Source organism: Leucopleurus acutus, assembly GCF_964270905.1.
Source record: "Leucopleurus acutus genome assembly, chromosome: 3".
In the NCBI taxonomy this organism is placed as follows: domain Eukaryota; kingdom Metazoa; phylum Chordata; class Mammalia; order Artiodactyla; family Delphinidae; genus Leucopleurus; species Leucopleurus acutus.
The window spans coordinates 59,048,807-59,075,692 of NC_139145.1; the positions used below are offsets into that span (position 1 = coordinate 59,048,807).

At 34.5% G+C, this 26,886-nt stretch overlaps 1 protein-coding gene across 10 annotated transcripts in view; it reads right to left on the reverse strand.

The window, feature by feature from the left end:
• The window catches only part of LOC309960194 (ankyrin repeat and KH domain-containing protein 1), a 121,767-nt gene that overhangs the window by 44,986 nt on the left and 49,895 nt on the right, over window positions 1-26,886 (reverse strand). For 5 of the 10 annotated variants that reach the window (XM_082836848.1, XM_082836849.1, XM_082836846.1 and 2 more), the window contains exons 11-15: window positions 16,660-16,716; window positions 7,962-8,049; window positions 5,176-5,303; window positions 4,824-4,967; window positions 3,139-3,241 (exon numbers count right to left, since the gene is read on the reverse strand). In XM_082836848.1, the coding sequence (XP_082692974.1) occupies window positions 3,139-3,241; window positions 4,824-4,967; window positions 5,176-5,303; window positions 7,962-8,049; window positions 16,660-16,716 (520 nt within the window). Of the gene's footprint in view, window positions 1-3,138; window positions 3,242-4,823; window positions 4,968-5,175; window positions 5,304-7,961; window positions 8,050-15,323; window positions 16,717-26,886 lie in introns of those variants that run through there. The other 5 variants (XM_082836850.1, XM_082836851.1, XM_082836855.1 and 2 more) reach the window with 2 other exon arrangements.

Consider the following 26,886-nt stretch of genomic DNA (forward strand, 5'->3'; position numbering starts at 1 on the left):
GGAAAAAGGGATAAAAAGGAACAAAGTAAAACAAGAGCAGAGCCATGATGACAAAGTCCAGGAATTAAGTATGATTAACTCAACCTTCCACACTTGAAGTCCAAAGGGGAGGTGAAGAAGGTGCAGGAGTGACCAGAGCCAGAAGGAAGATCCAATAAAGTGCTACAGGAGTTCAGAGAAATGACTCCTCAAGAGGGCCTTGAGGTGCACACAAAAGATGTGTATTGTTTATCTTGACATCATTTTAATGCTTTGCAACGGATTAGTTAGTTCTAAGCTATACAACTACAAAGAATAATCAGAATCCTATTTTAGGATCTCTGTAGAATCAGTTACTACAGATGAATGAGATGCAACAAGTGGCTTCAATCAACAAATTTATTTACAATATTAAATTTGGAAAGACAAAGGTTTGATATTACTTATGTATCCTTTCCCATGTGAATATTCATAACTATAGATGATAAAGCTGAACAATGCTAGAAAACTGAGCATATCACTCTTACCTAGTTTCACATTTTGTTTATAAAGGTGATTCTGAGGCCTCTGTCAGATGCCAGCTAGGATCTCAAATCCTTGAAAACTAACAATGGATAAGTGAGATTAGTTGCCTAAATCAGGAGAATATGAGTCAAGATGGAAGAAGCCTGGATGAATGGTGCACATGAAAGAAAAGAATGTTATAGTAGGATATATAAGAAACACCTGGGTAAGATTTATGGGCATGAATATATTTTAAAAGGATGCAGATATGAATAAAGACTTCAGATAGGAGTAAAATGTTATAAACTTGAAAAGATGATTGCTAGAATAGAAAGAGAGTCCTAGAGAGTAAGAATCCTTCCTCCATCCCTAGCCACATATGCAATGCAGGTATAATCTATGGACTTAGAAAAAAAAAAGCAAAACGGTCAAACAGCAATTTCATCACTCAGAGAAACTTCTCTAGCTACATAAATGAGAAATTTTAAGAAAAAGCCACTTTAAGGAGAAAATAATATATATTTAATAATTTAAGATAGATCTTTCTATCTACCCAGGTGATTCAATGTGTACTTTTACATCATCAATTGATTTTTCCTAATTTACAGTGATATAATATTCTATTACGCACACGATTTATATCAATACTAACATGAAATCTTAACGCAATGCATTATCACAGCTTGCTCCCACATAAATAAATGTTGGGTTGGCAACACCACTTGGCATCTGGCAACAGCAAGTGCCAAGTGTCTAGATATAAGTGTTAATTTTTTCCTTCCCTAATAATTTAGTAAAATGAAAGATTCCTTAAAAGGTTAGTTCATTCTGACACTATTCAGTAAGTAATAAAACATCAGGGACTTCCCTGGTGGTGCAGTGGTTAGGAGTCCACCTGCCAGTGCAGGGGACACAGGTTCAAGCCCTGTTCCAGGAGGATCCCACATGCTGCAGAGCAACTGGGCCCGTGCGCCACAACTACTGAGCCTGCGTGCCACAACTACTGAAGCCCATGGGCCTAGAGCCCGTGCTCTGCAATGGGAGAGGCTGCCACAATGAGAGGCCCGCGCACCACAGCAAGGAGTGGCCCCCACTCGCTGCAACTAGAGAAAGACTGCACGCAGCAACAAAGACCCAACGCAGCCAAAAATAAACAAATAAATTTATAAAAAAACAAAAAACATCAAAGTGAAGAAAATAAGTAGCTACTCAGTATAAGAAGGTATTTCAGTAAGCAAAAATATGATTACTCACTTGAGTATCAACTTAAAAAGTCACTACCCAAACGTTTCAGTTGACTTACATATTAAATCTAAATTTAAAATGTTTTACTTCCTTTCTGCACATACTCTGTGTCCTTCCTAGCTTATTTCTTGGTTATTTTGTGGCTCTGTGTTAATAAGTATTTTTTAAATGATTTCTTATTTAGTACTGAATTTCCCTAGCCAAAGTTACTACAGTCCTCTATAGGATATAGCCAAACAAAGAGCAACAAAAACAGAGGCATTTAGGTTTAAATATTTTACTAAAGGCTGTTAGCCAGTTAGGATACTCAGATTCCTTAACAAGTACATGCTTAATTTGTTTTTTATTTAAGACTAAAAAGAGCAGTCTTCATTTTCTGAAGTTTGAATAGCTAGGTGTCCAATGGAAAACTGCTAGAATTAGCTTAAGTCAGAGAGACTACAGGTATTTTATCTCTGAAATTAATAGTTCAGAAATGAAGTAATCCTTGGTGAAGGCCCACAATACTCTAAAACTACTAAAATTGACATTAATTTGAAAGAAGCTTCTGTTTGCTGCTGTATAGTCACTCCTTACCAACTTCACTTAAAGCTGTGTTAAAGATACAAATACATACTTATACACTTCACTGTGATTTCAAAAATCTAGAACTTCGTTGTCATATAATGAATGAAATACGCTTATACATTTGTTTTACAAATAATAGTTTTTAATACTTTACATATTACCTATTTTCTTTATTTCAGAGAACTCAGGTAGGACAACCACATACATTATTACCAAGTGAAGGTACTTTATATCTACAAATGAAAATACAGCAGAAAAATAACAGAGCTCATAAACTTGAGTCCTTTAAATAAGGACACCTTGATATTCACTTGGATATTATTCATATACTTTTTTATAGTTATTTGTCCGTGTTCACATATTGACAGATGTTAAGCCATATATTCAGCATTACATGAAAGAAACTAAATATAATTCTTAAACTTCTCACTCACCAAACTGAATCAATGCTACTAAGACTTGACAGCAAACATATTTTCATTCCTCATATTACTGTTTAGCTAAAGAATTGTGAAATGAAAAATGAATGCCTGATAAATTTTTGCTACTTTAATATAATTTGCTACTTTATTTAATATAATGAAGAACTTCGTATATGCTTAAGTATTTTTGCCTACGCCAGATGAAAACGACACCTAGAAGTATGTTAGCATTTTAAGAAATCATTTTTCCTAGTAGTTGTGTCTTTTCTATTTTAAATAATACGTAAGATGATTAGCATTTGTCAGAATTACCTACCTCAATTCTGGATACACAGTAACTGTGTACCATTAAAGTACCTTTATGAATTCATACTTCAGGTGATAAAATACCCATTTTAAGGAAAATAATTCAAGAACTAACCTTTTTGTACTCCTAAAACAGCAGGAGAGTTCTCCTGTAAAGTTCTGTCAGGTTCCTGTGGAGGTACAACCATGGCGAGTGTATGCATTGGTACACGTGGAACCTAAAAAGTCAACTCAGAAAAAAAGAATCTCAGACCAAAGAATAAAATAAAGGTCCATAAATGAAACAGAGATCCTGTTATAGATTTTCTTCATATACCACCAAATTAACTTTTTTTGTTTCTTTAAAAGAAAAACAAAGAAGAAGAAGGTGGAGGGGAAGAAGAAGAAGGGGAGGAGGAAGAAGAAGAAGAAGAAGGAGGAGGAAAAGGAGAAGAAAAGGAGAAGCAGCAGCAGCAGCATTATTCACCAAGCAGTAATTTCTGAGAATACTGATTGGGCAAATTCAGGCATTCTACAAACAGTCAATGATAAGCTAAATGGAATTAATATCACTCTCTTGTTACGGAGAAATGCTTGCTGGTTTCAGTTATAGCTAGGAGTACAAGTCACATATTCAACTGGCCAATTTACCCTTGTTCAAATTCTATATGGGTCAAAAGAAAAAAATCCAACACATTTCCTGAATTGGTGTATTTCAGTAGTTCTCAGAATAACTTTGTAGAAAACAATTTCAGATTTCACTGAACTTTGTATACTTAGTATACTCTCTATATTCTCTCTGTAGTTTTAGGTAGGTTTAAAAATTACTTTAATGAATTTTTGGTGCATATATCCTGGTTTACCCACACCTTCCTGGATGACAAAAGTAACGATCTCTAGGATAATTAATATTGTCTTGGGAGGTATTAAGGGAAAATCATTCTCTTGGTTCAAGATCATGCTTAATGTATTCATAAAAAACCAAACAACCTTAAAGACCTAGTTGTAATAAAAGGACAACTTGGAATACTTATACTTATATTTGGTATTAAGTGTTTCCTTTTTTCTTTGCGGTACACGGGCCTCTCACTGTTGTGGCCTCTCCCGTTGCGGAGCACAGGCTCCGGACGTGCAGGCTCAGCGGCCATGGCTCACGGGCCCAGCCGCTCCCTGGCATGTGGGATCTTCCCGGACAGGGGCACAAACCCGTGTCCCCTGCGTCGGCACGCGGACTCTCAACCACTGTGCCACCAGGGAAGCCCTGTGTTTCTTTTTAAACACTATTTTCAGTAAATAAGACAATGAAAAAAATTTCCATGTACTTTTGAAGAAAATCTTAAAGAATTTAGGACCAGGTTTATTCAAATTTAAAAGAGAAATAAGCTGGACTTCCCTGGTGGCACAGTAGTTAAAAATCCGCCTGCCAATGCAGGGGACACAGGTTCGAGCACTGGTCCGGGAAGATCCCACATGCCACAGAGCAACTAAGCCCGTGCGCCACAGCTACTGAGCCTGTGCTCTAGAGCCCGCGAGCCACAACTACTGAAGCCCGCGTGCCTAGAGCCTGTGCTCCGCAACGAGAGAAGCCACTGCAATGAGAAGCCCGCACACGGCAACGAAGAGTAGCCCCCACTCGCGGCAACTAGAGAAAGCCCGGGTGCAGCAACAGAGACCCAACACAGCCGTAAATAAATAAATAAATTTATAAAAAAAAAAAAGAGAGAGAGAGAAATAAGCCCATTTTACTAAAGGCTAATTTTAAACGAAAACTCCCAATTTGAAGAATATTTATATTTACAAATAAGCTCTGTTTTACATTACCTGAGATTGATCTTGACAAGGTGGGGTAAGCTGAGACACATCTGTGGTAGGAACTGACAGAACATTGTTTGGATAATCCAATAGATAAGAAACAACATTAGTATGGCCACCTTTTGCAGCTTCAATGAGCATTGTTGAGCCATCCTGAGAAAAATTGACACCATAATTAATTATTTATTAATTTCTTTTTATAATATGATTACTAAACACATTTAGTTTCTTAGCAGCTCATATAAAATCAAAACTCATTTAAACAGTGATGAATATTAATAATAAATATTAAGCACTAAAATATTTGAAATATATTTTAATAATGACGTATATATTATTTACTTATTTTGAAGTAGAATACCTTGAGACGATGAGTAGGGTCAGCCCCATGAGCCAAGAGTAGCTCCACAACTGCCAGGTGACCTCCTGCACATGCCAACGACACTACTGTATGATCGTTATTGGCTGTAGCCCTATTTACATTGGCACCTTCAAAGAAAAATAAACAGCAATCTTAGCAAAGCCAGTTCAGACAATATGATTTTAAAAACTTTTTTGAAGTACAACATAGATACAAAAAAGTGCACAAATCATAAGTGTATAGTTTGAAAATTTTTCACAAAGTGAACACACTTGTGTGACCAGCACCCAGATCAAGAGACAGAACATTATCCACATACCAGAAGCCCCACTTTGTGCACCTTTTCAGTCACTACCCCACCCTCCAATGGTAACTACTATCCTGACTTCCAAACTGGTTTTAGTTTTTGAACTTTATATGAATGAAATCATACAGTGTACTCTTTTGTGCCTGGCTTCTTTCGCTCAATATAATATTTTTGAGATTCATCCACATTGCTGTGCATAGTTGTAGTTCATTCATTCAATATCACTTCTAAAATGAAAAATCTAGATTAATAAATATATACAGGTTAATGTGAGCACCAAATAATACCACTGTATGTAAAGATAATGACATTTTTGATCTACTTCTAAAATGTGGCAGTATAGCCAGGTCTCAAAGCAGAGAAAACAGATTTTTTTAAACAATATTTACGAGAAATATAATTCTTCCTATTGTATATTTTAAGGGTCAGAGAGACCTGGATATGAAGAGAAGACAAAAGATTATCCAAATACGTTATCAGAAAGGCTTTTAGTAAGTTGTTCAATAGCTTTGTACAATATGACCAAAAAGAAGTCTAAATGCAAAATCTTTTCTTAGCCTCTTTTTTTGGTAAATTAATTTTGATTCATGGAAAAAAAGACCTCTCATTTTTAGTTCAACTACCTTTTACAATCCCAAAAGGACTCAACTAGATGGTTAAGACTATAGCAACGGGGACTTCCCTGGTGGTGCAATGGATAAGACTCCATGCTCCCAATGCAGGGGGCCTGGGTTTGACCCCTGGTCAGGGAACTAGATCCCACACGCATGATGCAACTAAGAGTTCGCATGTCACAACTAAGGAGCTGGTGAGCTGCAACTAAGGAGCTCGCCTGCCGCAACTAAGATGTAGTGAAACCAAAAAAAAAAAAACAAAAGGACTATAGCAACGTTCATTCTTCCTTCTTCCTTAATTCGACTTATTTTATGAAGGGAAAAATAAACCTAGGGGAAACTACTATTTATTTAATTTTCAAAAAGACCCAGCTGAACCTAATCCTAACTTGTATTAAAGTACCTTTGGGAAAGACGAGGCACACCAATAAACATCCTTACATTACCAACATAAGATTATTTTTAAAGTTGTTAATAATAAATTTAGTTGGGATTGTTTAGCACTTACTACAGCCTAGAAAGGCTATAATCAATGTGTTCTTATTCTTGACAAGCCTGATTATATGCTTAGCAGGGTAGTTGATGGTATGATTAGGAAAGGAGCATGAGAGAACTCTAAAGGTTATCCATCTGTTTATTACTTCTGCATGGTTGAAATAAATAGCTTTTACAGACTAAGTTATGACATTATGTAAGATATGCCTTACTTGGTAGCAAAATGTGATGTGAAGAAAATAGGCCTAATTTTATCCAATTAAAGAAGAAAGCAAGTATATTTAAAATGATAAAATATTACACTGCATCCTTAATGGTACAAAATGTCAGAATTCTATTGGAATATACAATAGATATAAAATGTTTATTTGAATAATGTGACAACACTTGAGTGGACCTTCCTTACAGTTTAACATCCTAACCTAAGATTTTTTTTATCAGATGCCAGAGTACCTCGAACACTAGACAGAGTTAGGCTGAACCAAAAGAAATTGCTGCTATTACCATCTTTGACATATACAATGACAATTTTATATGGTTCAACATAAACTGTTCAGCAGCATTTCACTTTTCTATAGTAAACAGTCTTGAACTACCTCTTATCCATCATTTGAACTTCTTTGCCTAAATATATTCTAATAATAGAATCTCTAGAGGAATATAAAAATAATAAATAACACCCTTGTGTACTTGGTTGATTTAACTGTACCATAAACAACAGTAGCAGACTTTCTCTCCTCCACCCTTCCCCATTTCCGGCAGAACTGCCTTAAGTGCTGAACGATACTGCATCTACTAAATATAGCTGGACACTTTACCTTTGACATTTCCAACTTTGGGGAGTAACCATATACTCTTTGGTTGATGAAAACTTCAAACTCAAAACTAATAAACAGGACTTCCCTGGTGGTCCAGTGGTTAAGAATCCGCCTTCCAATGCAGGGGACGCGGGTTTGATCCCTGCTCAGGGAGTTGGGATCCCCCATGCCACGGGGCAACTAGGCCCCTGTGCCACAACTACTGAGCTCGCGAGCCTCAACTAGAGCCCACGCGCCGCAAACTACAAAGCCCACGTGCCCTGGAGCCTTCGCGCCACAACTAGAGAGAGAGAAAAAAAAACCCACACGCGGCAACGAAAGATCCCGTGTGTCGCAACTAAGACCCAACGCAGCCAAAAAAAAAAAAAAAAACTAATAAAGATCCCAGCAAAGCACCTTATGAACTCTGCTTCCTAATAAAATACAGCAACAAAAGACTGGAATATAATACTTATACTATAGGTAAAGTAGCTTTAACAGAAATTGCAACAGTTTAGGAACTTTTTTCAGAAGTTGTACTTTCTTGGAAATGCAGACTTGTACTTTCTTTACCTTTGCTAATAAGAAACTGCACGGTGCACAAATGGCCAGCTCTCGCAGCTTTCATCAAAGGGGTTCTTCCACCTTCAGATTCATGTTCCTAGTAAAGAAACATAAAATAATCCATCAGTGCCAATTCATTAACCATCTATTTTTAACACTTAGTATCAACGACATAAGAAATAATGAAGATTTAATACTTACTCAATGCAGTCACTTATGTTACCTACCTCAATTCCTCCAAAATACAGAATTTCAGTCCACATTAGATGGTGTAACTTTCTAAGAGCACGTTCAGTTTTACATACCAAACAATAAACATTAAGGATAAGACTTATGTTTAGTTTGATCCCCAAAGAGAAGTAACTGCATTTTTCTAATACTAAGGTTAAAAAGATATTTCCCTAACTATTCATCTGAACTATGAAAAAGGAACCTTAATTTTGTGAGGTGATTTTGAGGATCTCATCATATCAGAAGCCAATAAGAGATCTATCAAAGGAGAGAAACCAATCTCTGAAGAAAAACACTATGGTATTTCAGGAGTAAAGGGAAAAGGAAAAAGAAAAACATACAAATGAGCTGATTATTTTTTAGAGTAGAAATTAAATGCTTGAATAGTCAAAGACAAAAGAAGCAGTCTTACAATAGTAGGAAGATTGTTATTCTTCCTAGCAAGTTTGTCCGCGAGAGGAATGAATGAGAAAACAGCTTCTCAAGCATCCTAATATCAAATGCCACTTAAAAAAGCTTGCTTGTATGGTAAGTAGTACTGCCTGTTGGGAGTACAGTGAACTCTTACTACATTCATCTAAGTATTAAAATGTAGCTGACACATAGCTTTTACAAAAAGTTCTCTCAACTATCCCCTCTTTCACTATGTATGCAAACATTAATTTCTGTTGTTCTTGTCCTCTTTTGTTACTAAGAAAAACTTGATAAAGAACGGTGATTTCTTCTTACATGACTATATCTCACTACAACTTTGGCAAACTAACAATAAGAATAGATTGTCATCCCAATGGAAACTTTAAACGGGACTGCAGTGACAGGAATTCCACTCTAAAAGAAGTTTTTTTCTTTTATCTTGATAGTGTAGAATTCTCAACCTCCTAGTTTATGTTTTGATTTTTGTTATGCATATTGATTAGACAACAATCTTTATTAACTCTAAGGTATGGAGGATGAATAACTATAGATAATGCCAACAAAATTTGGCTTTAGAATGAATTTTGAACTTATATTCAAATGTAGGTAAATCTAATATTCTGGCAATTTACTTCAAACAAAACAGAATACACATCATGAAGAGCTTACTCAGAAAGACCTAGAAAGTTGTGTCAACACACTACATGCTGGAGTTGTTGTATCAGCTACTCACTGGAAAGAAACTGCTCCTTTAGCAACTGCTATTTCCCCTCCTGTCTCAGGACCTTTGTGCTTAAGCTGCTCTCTCTTCCCTGTAACACTTCTTTGTTAGCTCCTTTTCATCCTTGACTGTCTCAAGTTAAGTGTTATTTGCTCAAGGAAGACTTTCCTGAACCTTCTTGACTAGATCACTTTTCCTACTATTGACTTACAGTTCTACGAACTGCTCTTTCATAAGTTCCAATCACATATTAGTTTGTGTTAACTATTTGGGTAACATGTCCACCATTCAAGTATAAGCTTCATGAGAAAAGCAATCATGTCCATTTTTGCTTATCATTATATACCTAATGTCTAAAACAATGAAGTACTTGAACACTGTTTACCAAGAAAGAACCTAAGCACATCTGACCTCTCAAATCTTCCCTTTCATAGAAATGAAGTTTGAAGTTTAAATTTTCTACTAGGTAAATATGAGAAAGATAAGTTAATTTTAAGACTGGTAGCTAAACTCAGAGTAAGACATTCATTACCTTCATTTGATAATACATTATTACTAGATCATGGGTGGGCAATACTAATGTCACTTTTCTGTGTTTTTTCTTTCTTATCTCTTAAGCCTGGCAGTGACACCCATCAATGCAACTAGTAGTGGCAAAGACAAAAGATTCTGAAAGCCCTGTTTAGAATAAACTTTTAAAGTAACTTTTAAAGTACTTGTTAGTTCTGTATATTTAAAATATTCCCATAGCTGTTAAAAATAAGAAATCAGAAGGTATAATCTCAAGATGCTCACTCCAAGTGAAATTTCAAAATTCAACATACTAATAAAATTTTGGAAATAAAAGGTGTTAAAAGCTGCCTATTTTATTTTCCTCCCTATAAATTCATTCCTTTGGTTCTGAACAATATGTTTGAGGAAACAGTTGATATGATACTACAACTTTATAATGTATTATAATATTTCTTGTCCTAAAATTAATAATGTATATCCCACAACACATACCATTTGTCCCAAAGTATCTGACCACTGAATCCTTTTAGGATAGGAATCAAATTTGTCTATACAGTTGACCCTTGAATAACATCGGTTTAAACTGCGTAGGTCCATTTATATGTTGATACCTAAGTTCTACACTACACGATCACAGGGGTGCAGAACCCCGCACAACACGGGTAGATGTGGTTATATGCGGATTTTCCACTGCACAGGTGGACGTCCCAACCCCCACGTTGTTCAAGGATCAACTGGCTACTTACTTATGAATGTTGGATTTATTATTTCAGCCAATATTTGTTCAATATCAATAAAATTATAGGATACGAATTATGATTATTTCCTTCATAAACACAGAAAATTATTTTTTAAGGCTACAAACTTAGGTATTGTGCAATTTAACCTTTTTTCTTTCTTCTTTTTGGAGAACAGCTAGAATAATATAGGGATTATCTATTCCTTGAACATTTGGTAAAACTCACCTATAAATCCATCTGGGATCCTCTTACCTTCATTAGATGGATGGTTTTGAACTACTGACTCAGTTGGTGAAATGGTTGTTAATTATTGAGGTATATGATTCTAGAATCTTTTTTTTTTTGGGCCACGCAGCGAGGCTTGTGTGATCTTAGTTCCTCGACCAGGGATTGAACCTGAGCCCTCGGCAATGAAAGCACAGAGTCCTAACCACTGGACCGCCAGGGAATCCCCTTGAATCATTTTTGATAATTTATATTTAAAAATCAGTATTCATTTCATCTAAGTATTCAAACTGATTGTTCATATTGCCTTATAAATTTTAAAGTTCTCTACTATATCATATAGTTATAACTCCCTTTAAGTTTCTATCATATACCTTTTGCCCTTTTGAAAAAAGCTGGGCTTATTTTATCTGTTTCAGAATTTTTTAAAAATCAGCTTTTATTTTGCTGTTTATCCTTATTTTTTCTTTTTTTAACTCTATTTTTTGTTGTTTACTATTCTATTAACTTTTTAAAAACTTTATGTCCTTCCTTCTTTGTGCTGTTGTTCTTTTACTAGCTTCATTTACTTTCATTATACACACACACACACACACACACACACACGCACACACACACACAATTTTCCTTCTAAGGACCACTTTAGCTGTATCCTCTCACCCAAGTTTTGATGTGTAGTTTTGGTGATAACATCTATTTTGCAATTTTTACTGGGATTGCCTTTTTAACTCATGAATTATGTAAAAGTATTTTTCCTCATTTTCTAGTTATATGGGATTTTTAAAATAAGATCTTATTGTTAATTTGTAATTTTAAAAAGACAAAGATCAGAGAATGTAGTTCATATGATTAAGAAGTTTGTTTTAAAGACTTTTTTGTGGCCTAAAACATGCACCAGATTTACACATATTCAATGCACTGGAAAATAGCATATTCCATATTTATTGGAAACAAAATGATAGCTCTCTATTTATAGAAGCAAATTTGATTTTTCTATTCTTAACAATCGCTTTATGTATTTGATCTATCAGTTTCATAGAGAAGTGTGGGAAAAAATCCTATCACTACAAATGTAGAGCTGACTAATTTTCTTGTAATTCTGTAATTTTCTATTTTAATTGGAGGGTAGATGTTAGTTACTGATTAGTAATTGATTGTTATACTAGCTGGAAGAGCATTTATTTATCTCTAAAAATGATTTTGGTTTAAAATTCCATTTTCCCTGATATTAATATTGCCTTACATAACTTTTTCCGTTACTTTGTCAACCTTTCCCTGTCATTTTGCTTTAGATCTTTCTCCTGAAAACAGAATTTGCTAGATTTTGATTTTGAATCTAATTCAAGTCTGTGCCCTTTTAACAATTAAGTTCAGTAGGTTTATATTTGTTCTGATTAATAATATATTTTTGTAAAAAAGAATCTTTAAAGTTATTTAGTACCTGATTCTTCACTCCTAAACAATGCAAGGATTCTAGAATGGCTTTTGAACTTTCTAACATATCCTGCTGAATTTCATACTACTGCTGTCTAGATTTTTAGTACTATTTTGGTTTTAAGCATAAAAATTTAGGTTTTATACTCACAAATTCGTATTTATAGTTTACCAATTTCTGTGCTTACCGTAGCTTCCTGCATCCCACGCCTTCCTCCAGGGTTCTTTTTCTCCTTATTGATGTACATAACTTTTAGTAGTTCTTTTGGCAAGGGTCTGAGGTGGTAAACTTTTATTCTTTGTAGATCTGAAAATATGCTTATTTTTCCTTCTTTGGAATGTTAGTTGAGTATAGAATTCTATATTGTGTTATTTTCTTCTGGTTTTTTTTTGTGGGGGGGCTGTGTTGGGTCTTCGTTGCTGCGTACAGGCTTTTTCTCTAGTTGCGGCGAGCGGGGCTACTCTGCGTTGCGGTGTGCAGGCTTCTCATTGTGGTGGCTTCGATTGTTGCGGAGCACGGGTTCTAGGTGAACGGGCTTCAGTAGTTGTGGCACGCAGGCTCTAGAGCGCAGGCTCAGTAGTTGTGGCACATGGACTTAGTTGCTCCGCAACATGTTGGATCTTCCCGGACCAGGGCTCAAACCCGTGTCCCCTGTGTTGGTAGGTGGATCCTTAACCACTGTGCCTCCAGGGGAGTCCCTCTTATGGTATTTTGAGAATATTACTCTCCATTGTTTTCTGTGATTATTTTTGTTGATGAGAATCTACCATCAAAAATTTAATTGTTGTCCCTTTGAGAATAATTCATTTTTCCTCCAATAGCTTTTAGGATTTTTCTTTATCCTTAAAATTCTGCAGTTTCATTTGTTCTGCTTAGCAATTATTTTTCAATCAAGGATTCATGTCAGGCTTCAGTTCTAGAAAATTCTCCATCATTATCTCTTCAAGCATTGCCTCTGCCTTCTATTTCTAGCCTCTCTTTCAGGAACTTCATATATATATATATATATATATATATATATATATATAGTCAAATATATATATATATATAGTCAAATATATATATATATATATATATAGTCAAATATATATATGGCCTCTCAATTTCTCTTTCATATTTTCCATCTCTTTACCTTTGTGCTATATTATCTATTTTATCATTTGATTCATTAATTATTTTTTCTTTCTTTTTTTTTGCGGTACGCGGGCCTCTCACTGCTGTGGCCTCTCCCATTGCAGAGCACAGGCTCCGGACGCACAGGCTCAGCAGCCATGGCTCACGGGCCCCGCCACTCCACGGCATGTGGGATCTTCCCGGACCGGGGCACGAACCCGTGTCCCCTGCATCGGCAGGCGGACTCTCAACCACTGCGCCACCAGGGAAGCCCTGATTCATTAATTCTTTATTCAACTGTCCAATATATTGTTTATCCTATATATTTAGGTTTTATTTCTACAATTTTTTCTCCTGAAAGTTTGTTTTATTTCGTATCTATCTGTTCTTAATTCATAATCATCAGCTTTTGTTTCATTGCCTCACATTGTTTTATGGCTATTGTTCATAGTTTAAAATAAGCATGCTTAAAATCTTTGATTCAAGTCTTTTATTTCAATTTCCTTGGGCCTGTACTCTCCTGTGCTGCTGCTTTTTGTTTGCTTGCATTTTGACTATCTCTCTTCATGTAGATTTGCTCCTGAGCTTTATAATTTTTTTATTTGATAAAGCTCATTTTGCATGGGAGTTGTTTTTTTTCTTTTATTTCCATCCACAAACTTATCCCTTCTCATTAGATGGTCTGAAAGTTACCTCAGTCTGGCCCATTTCAGAAGTAGCTCTTTCTTTGGCAACTTAAGCTTCTTATCCCATGAAGTTATTTCTGTTCTTCTCACTAAATCAAATAATGATGCCCTCCAAGTTCTTAGTTATAATGTTGTCTTTGCATCTTCTCTCTATGAAGAACAATTTGCTAATTTCTGACTGCGACTCTGGGCAGTTGCTTGGAGTTTTTTTTCCATGCTGCTTCATAGGCTGGGCAATAAGACTGTACCTATTGGCCAGTTCCATGTGAGATGCATTCAGTCCCTATTCCCTTAAAGATGATGAAATTCCAGCCCCCAGCGTCCATTCTTTTTTAGGTTTAATTCTCCTTGGGCCTACAGCTTCAGCTGTGGATCCAGGGTCCATTTCTAGTCCACAGAGTTCGTTGGTCTTGTTTCTGAGTATAGCTATATATTTTTAGTTTAGTTTGTTTTTCTCCCATATTTTATTTATTAGATCTATGTACTTGAATGATAGAGAGCAGAGAGGTTTCAAAATATACTAACAGTGACTTTACTTTCTTGACTGGAAGTCATTTGTCACTTATATTTAAACAACTTTGAGATAGAACTCATTCAACATACAATAACCTAGAAAGAAAGAACTTGGCCTTTAAAAAAAAAAGTGTATTAGGAGTTTTGTGTATTGCACAGATAGTTTTAAGAATCAATAAAAAATTGATAAAAGTTTTCCAGCTTTAAGTAGTAAAGTTTTAGAATATGTATATACGCTACTCCTTAATAAAAAGTTATTTAAAAAGTGGGAGGTCCTATTTAGTTTATTAAGGTAAACTAATCAACAGTTGAAACATATTTATAAGTGGATAATCAGAGCTCATGAGCCTGCTAAAATCTTGTCCATAAAAAATGCACTGCAAAGTTCTGGTTCCGATGCATAAGCATTATGAGAAAAAAGGTGCATTTTTTTTCTATTTGGCTTTAGATAACAAAATTTAATTTTAGATTTAGGCTTTTTTTCTTTAAAATAATTTGATTTCCTTTAAAACCACAGTCCTGGGCAACCAAGGTATATATCAAAGATTGTAACTATATCACAGAGCCGGTGTTTCTTGCAGTTGAAGGAGGACACTGTCTAGGGGGAAGGACCAGAATCAGAGGAGAGGAGAGGGAGACTGCTTTATACTATATATGTACTAAAGGATTCTTACACTCTCCCCTAGGGGATATGTTCTTCCAACCCACCACTGTATATTAATCATTAACTTAGTGATCTGTTACTGATCAGATTCATATCCCTCAGCAGAACTGAGATGGAAAAAGATTAAGAGGCACCGTTTTAGGGTTTGTGTTTAGCTCAGTTTCTAAAAACCACAAGTAACAAAGACAAAAACCAAGCTTACTCAGTTTGGATGAAGGAAGAATGATAATAAAGCAAAGACTGGAAAAGAACAGAACTCAGCAACGATGCAGAATAATCTACAGACTCTAGCAATGTCTCAAAGTGTGGAATATAGAGGACTTATGAGAATCTCCTGGGATATCATTTAAAATGCAGACTCCCCATTTCAGATCTGCTGAATCTGAACCTCTGAAAGTGAGGCTGCAAACCTCAATTTTAAAAAGTATCCCAAGTCTTGAGACTTACAGCTAGACAGACAGATTTAAAATCACATTTTCTTTAACAAGTCCAGGGAGAAAAAAATAACTTTATCTGAACTAACACTCAGCTTTACATTCTTGATAGGAGCCACAGCTATTACATAAACTGAGTAAAAGTTTACATTTTCACATAGTATTCTGTGAAAGAAATTTATTTACTTTCTTCAAAATAGAATGAATATATAACAACTTCTCATTCCAAAAGCCAATAAAAAAGATACTTAATAAGCATTATGGTTAAGAGTGGCTTGACACTGAAAAATTTATTTTAGATGGCCTAAATTAATTGTGAAGCAATCACAACTTATTCCTAATTTAAAAATTAAGCACTGCTCCTGAGTATAAACAAATCTCTCTGGATTACAATGGATATTAAATTTGCTTGACTTTTAAAAGCATCAGGCACAAATTCCACACATTTTTTTTCAAAAGAAATGTTTGTTTATCAACAAGTATTCACCTTCTTAAAAGACAATCTTAGAACGAGGTTACAAGAGAGGATTTTAAGAAGAAAATTTTAATTTTATAGAAATTAGGGCATGAGCAATATAGTAAATTTTTCACTAAAATGTTTTGTTGTTGTTGTTTCTTTAAGGATTATATAGAAAAAAATCCAATATATCACCCTAAATCTGAGTTTCAGATTTTTGTTGAACAAAGTTGAATACAAAGGGCTTTATGACTGAGACTTTCTCTCTGGGTTATCTTAACTCTCTCAATAAGGGAGAATGAATAAGAAAATCTATTTTAACCTAAGAGATTTTGTTTTTTTAGGAATACCACATAAAAAGAATACTAAGGAGGCAAACCACTAGTAATGTAAATCTCTTCTTATTGGAATTTCATAATCTTTTTCAATCAAAGAGGATTTCCTTTGTCACCCAACAGGGTCCTGGAACTTCTTGACTGGAATTCAGATATCTAGAGCTCTGGTTACCTACATCATCTATTCTTTATGTAGTAGCTTACAAGCATCAAAGGCCACCCTCACCTGATGCTTGGCCGGATCTATGCCCTCCAAAATAGTCTTCATGTCCTCCTGCTTGTCCTGTGAAAGGAAAAAGAAGAACTCACGGATCTTATTCCAAAAACGAAAATCACATTTGGCCATGAAGACCTTGTGACCAGTACTTCAGGTGCTGGGCTTTATTAACTCAGGATCTTCAACTAAAAAGATTCTCATCTGTAGAGACCATAATCTCATGAACAGAGTATGATTTTTAAGTATGATAATATGGTTCTCTACCAATATAACTTCAATATAAACCTTAACATACGCAGACCTAATTCTGCTAAAGTTTTTGAACTCATGTCTTTATCTCCAAATACAACTAAAACCACAGAAAATAGAGCAGTATCTTAATATCTAACCAAGGAAAATAATTAAATCAAAAGATTTGCGAATATCAGAAGCTGAGAGATAAAAGTAGGAAAAATACTGTAAGAAATTAAATAGTTCTGTAGTACCTCCTCCCCCCATTATAAATGCACTTAGTGCTCACACTTTTCAACTAAAACAGGAGACTTGAAAGAACTTGAGAGATGGAATATCTGTATTTTATCTAGATCTAGTCTCCAGACAGGGAGAAAGTACTCAAAGATGAGACAGGGAGATGGTTGAAGAAACAGTAATAAGAATTGCAATCACTGACCAGGATCAACTATATCTCCAAATAAAAGAAATGTGGCCTAGAGAAGGCTTCACCCTAAGTCACTCCTACCTCCTACCCTGGATGATATGCTTACCCTAAGGGGATGCATGCTCCTATGGTAGAGATTTGGTGAGAAAGTATTCTGAGTCAACTCTGTGATTTGAACAAGCTGACTGTTAAAGTTCACTTCTCCCTTCCTCAACCCCATATGATTTTCAACAAAGACAAGCTCCATTCAAATAAGAATAAATAAGCACAAAGTATCCAACACAGAACCTATTAAGAAGTTCCTACAAAAATGGAAACAAAATTTTAGGCAAATGTTCCCTTGTACTTTCAAAAATATTAAAGAGAATATGAACGCTTTAACTAGTGGAACAAAGTGATATAACAGCAAGAGGAAACTTAAAAGGGAGTTGGGGGTACTTCCCTGGTGGCACAGTGGTTAACAGTCTGCCTGCCAATGCAGGGGACATGGGTTCGAGCCCTGCTCCAGGAAGATCCCACATGCCATGAAGCAAGTATGCCCGTGCGCCACAACTACTGAGCCCGCGAGCCGCAACTACTGAAGCCCGTACACCTAGAGGCTGTGCTCTGCAACAAGAGAAGCCACCACAATAAGAAGCCTGTGCACTGCAATGAAGATCCAACGCAGCCAAAAATAAATAAATTAAAAAAAAAAAAGAAGTGAGTTGGGGGACTTCCCTGGCGGCGCAGTGGTTAGGAATCTGCCTGCCAATGCAGGGGACACACGTTCGAACCCTGGTCCAGGAAGATCCCACATGCCACGGAGGAACTAAGCCCGTGTGCCACAACTACTGAGCCCGCACTCTAGAGCCCATGAGCCACAACTACTGAGCCCACGTGCCACAACTACTAAAGTCCGCACACCTAGAGCCTGTGCTCCACAACAAGAGAAGCCACCGCAATGAGAAGCCCGCGCATTTCAACAAAGAGTAGCCCCCGCTCGCTGCAACTAGAGAGAAGCCCATGCGCAGCAATGAAGACCCAACGCAGCCAAAAATAAATAAATAAATAAATTTATCAGGGAAAAAAAGTGAGTTGGAAGAGCAGAAGATACTAAGTAATGATGAAACCATGAAAACCACATTAGAAGCAGCAACAAGTATACAGAAAAAATAGTGACCTGGTGGATGGACTTAAGAAAGAAACAATACAGAGGAAAAGGACAAAGAAATGAAAAGAATCAGACATAAAGATAATAAGGGAGATTCAATATGTGGATAATAAATGTTCTAGAAGAAAACAGAACAGAAAAAGAAGTATTCAAGGCTGTAACAGAAAAAAACTGGAGAAGGATGATGAGGAGAAAGAAAAGGAGAGGGGAGAGAGGATGAACTAAAATCTTTAAATAGAAAGCACTCACGGTTTTCCAGGAAAAACTGTTATAAAATAATAAACACCAAGACACATCCTGGCGAAATCATAGAGGTTTAAGTATAATGAAAGAATCTTATGATAATCCGGGCAGAAAGGAAATCACTTACATATAATGGGGAATATTCTAGCAGGCTTTGGCAATATTTAATACCAGAAGACAGTAGAATAGAGGGCTTAGCATTTTGAGGGGAAAAAACAAGTGATTCATTAATTTTATATTTGGCTACATTCATTTATAAATACAACATAAAGTAATATCAAAAATGCAGGCACCTGTGAACTCTTTTTTGGTTGAGGAAAGTAAATTCAAAACAAAATACCAGTATCAGCCAGCCAAAAGGTGAGTCAAGTTCAGGAAATCAGGAATTCAGAGTCTACATAATATGAAAGACTAGTAAGGTAAACACTGAATCCACCTAAATATACAGTTAAACAACTTTGAGAAATAATAGGGTCATAAAACAGAATGTAAATGTTATAAAATCATGACAATGTAATAATAAAATAACTCATGAAAATCCTATGGTGGAAGACACATTAATCTCCTCTTCAGAATAGAGTCAATAAACATTGTCTAAATATTTGATTTTTTAAAAATCAGTTTTTTAAAAGAAATTAACAAAATATTTCAAAATTTCCATTTGTAAATGATGTCTGAATAAATACTTTTCCAGGAAGTAACTTTATACCTGTGTTTTATATAGTTCAACAATTAGTGAGCAGCTCATAGGGCTACCTGGAACACAGGGATTTTTTTAGATAAAAGAAACATGGGGACTATGATCAGAGATTAGAAAATTAAACCATAAAAAATGGAAGGAAGGAAGAAGGAAAGGGAAGGGAGGGAGGAAGGGAGGGAGGGAGGGAGGGAGGGAGGAAGGAAGGAAGGAAGGAAGGAAGGAAGGAAGGAAGGAAGGGGAACTCTAACCCATGTTAATGAGAATATAAGAATCAGGAGACCTCAATTGTTAGTAGAAGTATAGACTAGTTCAGCATTTTTGTACAGTTTCGCAGCAGCTATCAAACTTTTAGATGTGGACCCTCTGAAAACTGGCAATTTCACTTCTAGGAATTTATCCCTATAGATATATTCACAAAAGTAGCAAAAATACATAAATCTGCATAACAATATTTAGTGCAGTACCATTTGTAATCTTTAAAAATTATAATAACCCAGATGTTTATGAATAAATAAATGGTTAATAAATTATATAGAACACTGGGTACCTGTGAAAAAGAATGAGAAATCTTAGGAATTGACAGAAAAATATTATATTAAAAAGAAAAAAGTTTCAGAACAGTATATGTGGTAACAAATCTATTCATATAAAAAAGACATATAGCCCACATACACAATATATATATGCTTGAGTGTACAGAAATGTTTAGAAAGACACACAACATATTGCTTAAATTAAAAAAAAAATCTTACAAAAGAGGATATAGAAAAGAAATAGAAATCCTCTATTTCCTAAGATTTAATATAGATAACAAACTGATCCTTCAAAATTTTTGTTTCTTTTAAGGTAAGTCCATATCAAATCTAATTTCCAGGATTAAGAACCAGAGGGTGCTAATGTATCCATGTCCAAATCACCCAGTTTCCACTAGCTCAACTATTCTAGGAAAACGCCCCCCAAAGTTCATTTGGCTAGAACACAGTCTAAGAAAAGCAACAAGGGCCAAAGAGCTTACTTCATGGTTAGGGAGGAAAATCAGTGATAGACCAGTACAACATATTCAAGGGGCGCAATTTACTCAGTGCAGAAGTGCTTCGATTTTCATTCCAACATTAAAAATAATAAACCTTTAAAAGTTATGATCAGGCTTCCCTGGTGGCGCAGTGATTGAGAGTCCGCCTGCTCATGCAGGGGACACGGGTTTGTGCCCCGGTCCGGGAAGATCCCACGTGCCGTGGAGCAGCTGGGCCCGTGAGCCATGGCCACTAAGCCTGCGTGTCCGGAGCCTGTGCTCCGCAACGGGAGAGGCCACAACAGTGAGAGGCCCGCGTACCGCAAAAAAAATAAAAATAAAAATAACTGATTTGCATAGGACCAACTATTACTCAATATGGCAAAGACCCAGAATTAGTAACACTGTGTGCCCACCACACTTCTTTAGGTTGGTTCTATTTATTTTCTTTGATCTACTGCATCTAAAGCAGATTTATTATGAGCTTAAAGAAAGAATCCATGTCCTATCTTGTCCTTGGAAAAACCTCTCCATCTTCCACCCCTATTTTCAAGGTGGCTAACATCTCAAAGTAAAACGGTATTTCTAAATTCCTTGTCTCTCACTGGGCAATACCTATGCATACTTGAAAGCCAAAGCTGAAAAAACAATCCTAAAGAAAGGAAATTTTGAAAAGTTTGAAGGCATATAAGATGAGAAGAAGAGGATGTAACAAAAGTTTATTCTGCTACTCAAAATAAAGTTTAACCAAAGGAAAAGAAGAATAAATTCATAATTGAACAACTCCAAAGATAACTGGAGAGATTTTATTCTTAAGAAAATAGTTTACTTACAATAAAAATCCATGTTAAGGAAACTTTTCCTACTTCTTTGACAGTATTTAAGTAGGATAAAATACTGATAGTGAAAAGATAGGGTGGGAGAGATAATGATTTAGCGTTATAATGCCAAATTATTCTTTACTGGGATGGCCTTACCACATTACTGTGTTTTCTAGGGATTAGTAACTTTTATCTATTAAAATATTTTATAGTAAGCTAAATTTGCTAATTATTAATTATAAATAATGCCCAAAATTAAGTAATTTAAGATATATTTAATATACCCAAAGATTTTAAGAGAGAGGATAATTTGTGTAACACATCATTATTATTCATTATGACTCACACCTTAAAATTTCATTTTCTTCAAGGATCCCATAGCACTTCATACATTCTTGGGCTAAGTACTCATCTAGTCCATCTGATACCTCCAAAAAGGTAGCTAGTTAACCTGTTCTTTAAAAATCATAAAATTAGATTTCTTAAGCCACGTCATTAAAGATCTTCTGATCCAAACCCCTCATAAAATAAAGGAAAGGGGGGAGATGAGAAAGAAACACAAAAGAAGGCTAGGGAATCTAAGTGATTTGCCCTAGGACACCCAGCATAGCTGAAGAAAGAATATTTACAGGACTTGGGTAAAATAGTCCAGAAAATAACACTAGATTTTATTTTACAGATGAGAATATTGAGGCAACTATTTACTTATAGATCAGTGATCTGCTGGCTGTGATCAAAATTCCAGTGTCTTGTCTAATGCTCAGTAGCATCTCTAATGTTGAGTTCTTTCTAAATAACTAAGTGTAGCCTTTGTCACTCATTAGCCCTCCATTCAGATACAGGATTACAGGATGCCTTCCACAGGTATTTCTTCCTTTTAGTAGATTTACTTTCAAATAGCAACGAAGGCCTGTAACATGCTAAAGTGGGTCATAAAAAATCTTTATGTGAACACAACTAAAATATATTTACCTTCTCTAATATCTATGTCAGTTGTTTATTATGGGAAATACTACTTGAGTTCCTCTTCTAGACATGAAAGGCCAAGGAGCTGTAGAGAAGGAAGGAATACTAATTTACGGGATTTATATATCACTCTCCCTTTCCAACCTTAGCTTTGTTGGCAAATACATGTGAAGGAAATTCCACAAATATTTCTTTTATCGCAACAAATGTATCAACGTTTTAGTGCTGAAATTAACATGCCATGATGAAAAGAGAAAGATTCCATCATCTTTACAAATGGTTTGAAAATCAGAAACACCACCAAATCAAAGCAACTCTGTACAAACTTCAAGTTATAAGTAAGTACTAGGGATGTATTATACAACATGATACATATAATTAATACTGCTGTATGTTATATATGAAAGTTGTTGAGAGCAAATCCTAATAGAGCTCATGACAAGGAATAAAATTTTTTCTATTTCTTTAATTTTGTATATGAGATGAAAGAGGTTCCTAAATTTATTGTGATTATCACAAGTTAAACTTATACAGTATTGTATGGCAACTATATCTTAATAAACCTGGAAGAAAAAAATAAAACAAAATAAAAAACAACAAAAACTCCTACTATATATATATATATATATATATATATATATATATATATATATATATATAAAACAGAAAAACAAAACAACACTGACATGTTAACCAACACTGTTGCCACCTAAACATCCTATCATTAGGGCGTTTGGAAACTCTGACCTGATGCAGTCATCTTTCATAGAGATGGATCATCTCTATAACAATAACATGGTTGGGCATGGAAGCCAGGAAAACACAGACAACAAAGTAAGCCAAAATTAAAAGCAAGCAAGAGAAAAAAAGAAAGAAGCAGAGTAGGGTTTTACAATCCAAGTTATACTGTTGAATAGTTAACTATGCAAATTCTCCACCTTGAACATAAAAGTAATAGTAAAGAGGGGGCTAGAGGACTGTGGTAAAGGAAATCAAGCCATCTACATGCTTTAGCTGAAGTAAGCTATCAAGATACAAATAAGAATGAAATATTAAAACTCTGCCTTTTGGTCTAAAGACCAGTAAATGGGGAGAACAGCCTAAAGTAATAATTATACAGGACACCAGGACAGTGACTCAAAGACAATGGAACTGAATCAACTTCAGTTTTCGTTTTTTTTAATATTGCAGATGTCAATTTTATTTTTATTTATTATTATTTTTGGCTGTGCCTCACAGCATATGGGATCTTAGTTCCTGGACCAGGGATTGAACCCATGCCCCCTGCAGCGGAAGTGTGGAGTTTTAACCACTGGACCACCAGGGGAGTCACTCAACTTCGATTTTTAAATGGTGTTTATTGGTTATTTCTGGTCAAGCAGTTCAATAACAAATTTGTAAGGATACATAGTATATTCCTTTTCAGAGAAATAAGATTAGTTTCCAAAGGCTGGTTTATTTTTTTCTTTTTTTTAAAATTTCTTTTAGATTTTAAGTATACTACAGAATGCTAATGTGTTTTAATACAAACTTTCTTACGATGGGTTTACATCATATTATACCTGTAATCACACCAAATACTAAATACTAATTTGGGCCCAATAAACAAAAGATGCTATGCAGAGAAAGAAAGTACATAAAGGAATAATCTTTATTTCAATATATAATGATTCCCATTACAGTGGTAACAAGAAGTACAACTATATGGAAGACATGGATTAGGTGACTTGTTCAAGGCTCTCTGCTTATTCAGTAGTTAAAATGATTTTGCATGTTAAATAGGGAGAATTTTCAAAAAGAACTCTGGAATTAATGGACAATTTTTTATTTCATTTAATTTTTGATTTCCAAAAGGAACATTTTAAGTGGCTTATTTAAGAAAACTAATCTAGTCCAAAGGTTTTTAATAATGGATTATTCAAATTTATGCAATTATTACAAAGGCAGACAAGTTACATATCAATCCATAACCTTCTAAATATGATAAATATTTAGGGTTTTTTTTACTGGAAATATCTAATATTTTTTCATTTTAAATATTTTTAAAACAAGAAAAAATAAAATTTCAAATAACTAAGTTTCAAATGAGAACATACACATATTTTGAGGATCTACCTGAAAATGCTCAAGTATACTAACAGTTCTGGTTGTGGATTTTAAAAAAAGCATTAAATAAGAAACTGTCTAGATTTCCTTTAAAACTAAGTTCTAAACTATACCTACTACACATGTAGAATGAAAAGTCTTAAAACCTCTCAGTTTCATCTCAGGAAACAATATAAGAAATCCAAATTGTTGCATTACATTTTTATAAAATTGTAATTAATATCCTAACTGATTCTACAGAATATTTTTAAAAATGAGAGACAACAACTTTTAAACTCTTTAAAAAATATGTAATAACAGCCTTAAACTGTGGCAAAAGTTAAGCTCTAAAAATCTAACAAAGCATGGTCCAGATTGTGTTTCAAAGGTTGACTTGTGCGTTCTTATTTAAAACCAAAGGTAAAAATAGTTCCCCCCCAAATGAAGGTTCTCAGCTAGCCCACGAAAACAAACAAACAAACAATTTAACTTAAAGAACTACCAAACCTAGACATCAAGAATACATCTATGGGATGCCAGAAATGGAATACATCTCCACTCCACGCAATGGGAGCGTAGTCTTCCAATTCCAAACCACTGGAGGAAATTACTACAGTCCTAAACAGATACTAGGAGGTGACAGAAAAGAATGAAGGACAAGAAAGGTGCTACTGTCTTTTTAGGTCCAGCTAGCAAGAATTATCAGTCATTTTCTTCCTCAGGACTCAGGGACTGATCTGCCTGCTTTACTTACTTCTTGTTTTTCACTAGGTCTTTTGTTTCCTGCCTATGGCTTATAGTAAAGCTGAAATTATTTATAGGTTTTAAATATCAAACTTACTATGCTTTTCCATACTTTCCACATTTTCTATAAAGAACAAGAACTGCTTTTTACAATCAGGAAAATAACTAATATTAAAATTGAAATATCTCTCCACAGATAGCAAAAGCATAAAATAGGAATACATTTTTAAAGTAAAAAATTAATATATGAAATAATTCAAAAGGAGAAAAATGTTATGCACATGAAATTATTAAATCTAGCAGTATTTACAACAGTGAAAAATAAAAAGCAAGTCAAAAGTTCAATAATAAGTGAATGATTATGGCTCATCAACTTGATGGAATATTATGCACAAGTTATAAATATACAGAATATGTAGCAAAATGGAAAAGATTATGACAGAACACACATTCTGGAAAATAGAAAACAACTGTACTATACTATGATTATAATTACATGTGTATATGAATGCAAAGACGGTTTGTAAAAGAGAAAAACAGTTACGTTAGAATAACAGTATTACCTTTGTACTTAAGGTAAATATTTATCTGAGCCATTTTTTAATCTTATATTTTGAATGTAAAACAGTATGGTAAATTCAAATCTTTCAATCTGCTTATTTAATGAACTTCTTCTAAGGAATTTTAATCACAATTTACCTAATTCCAGAAAACTATAAAAATAAAAAATAGAAAACAACTATTTTGTTTTCTATTTTTAAATGCCCTTTGTTTTAAAGGGCATTTAAAAATATTTCATAACAAATTTTTAACTCTGTCAAAAATCACTAAGGTTTTGCTATACTTTAAAGTGCATTTAACAGATAATTCCTCTTTTCCTATTTAATATTTTTAGAAGAACTAGCAAATTAGTCAAGAAAGTGACTTAGCTATGGAAAAATGGAAGGAAGAATTTTGATAAGAATTCAGAGGATAAGAGTATTAAACTTTGCTTATATTATCTAAGCTTTTATGCTCTACCCTGTTTATTCCAAGTGATGAAATGCTTCAATTCTTAATTTTTAGATGACCCAAAGCAACTCTAAAAAAAGGAATGAGATAAAGAAAGAAGGCAGAAGATTAAGATCTACTTAACATATCCATCATAATTTTCAAACGAAAAAAGTACACCTCTCAGAAATTCTAACTGGCAGATCCTAATTAATGAGAATGAATGCTAGTCTTATCACTACAATATTTATTAGAAGTAGAAATGATGATAAATAAATAGCATAATTACACTATACACTTATTATAGTCAATAATTATTTTCCAACAATGTTCTCAGGTATTTTGGGGGGAATGTCTGTTATTGGAATTGGTTTAAAAGACAATACTTGCACAGTTTTTTCTAAATAACTGAAATTAATAAAGTTGATTCTGTACAGCATTTATAATTATGCATGTCTCACACAGATTTTTAAGAAATACAAAAGGGAATTCTGGAAGAAACTCTAGAAAGCCGTTCAAAATAATCTCACAAAATAAAAATTAGTCAAAGCAAACATTTCAGCAAGAAGCATAAACCTTTAAGTGGGATATTATTTATAATTTCCCATAGTTGTAAGGATTATTACACATATGAACCTGCCATCTAATTTGAAACTTTGAAAAGCCAAAATAGAAGATATTAAAAGAAAAGAAAAAGAATGAAATGCTGTAATAATGTTGTTAGGAAGATGACAGTAGCTTTATTTTAAATGTCTAATTAGAAAAACAAAAGAAATCACTCAAAGTGATTTGACAGGTTATTCTATGTTGCAAACATATCACTGAATTTGTATGTCTAATAAAGGGCAGTTAAAAAGGTTCAGGAAT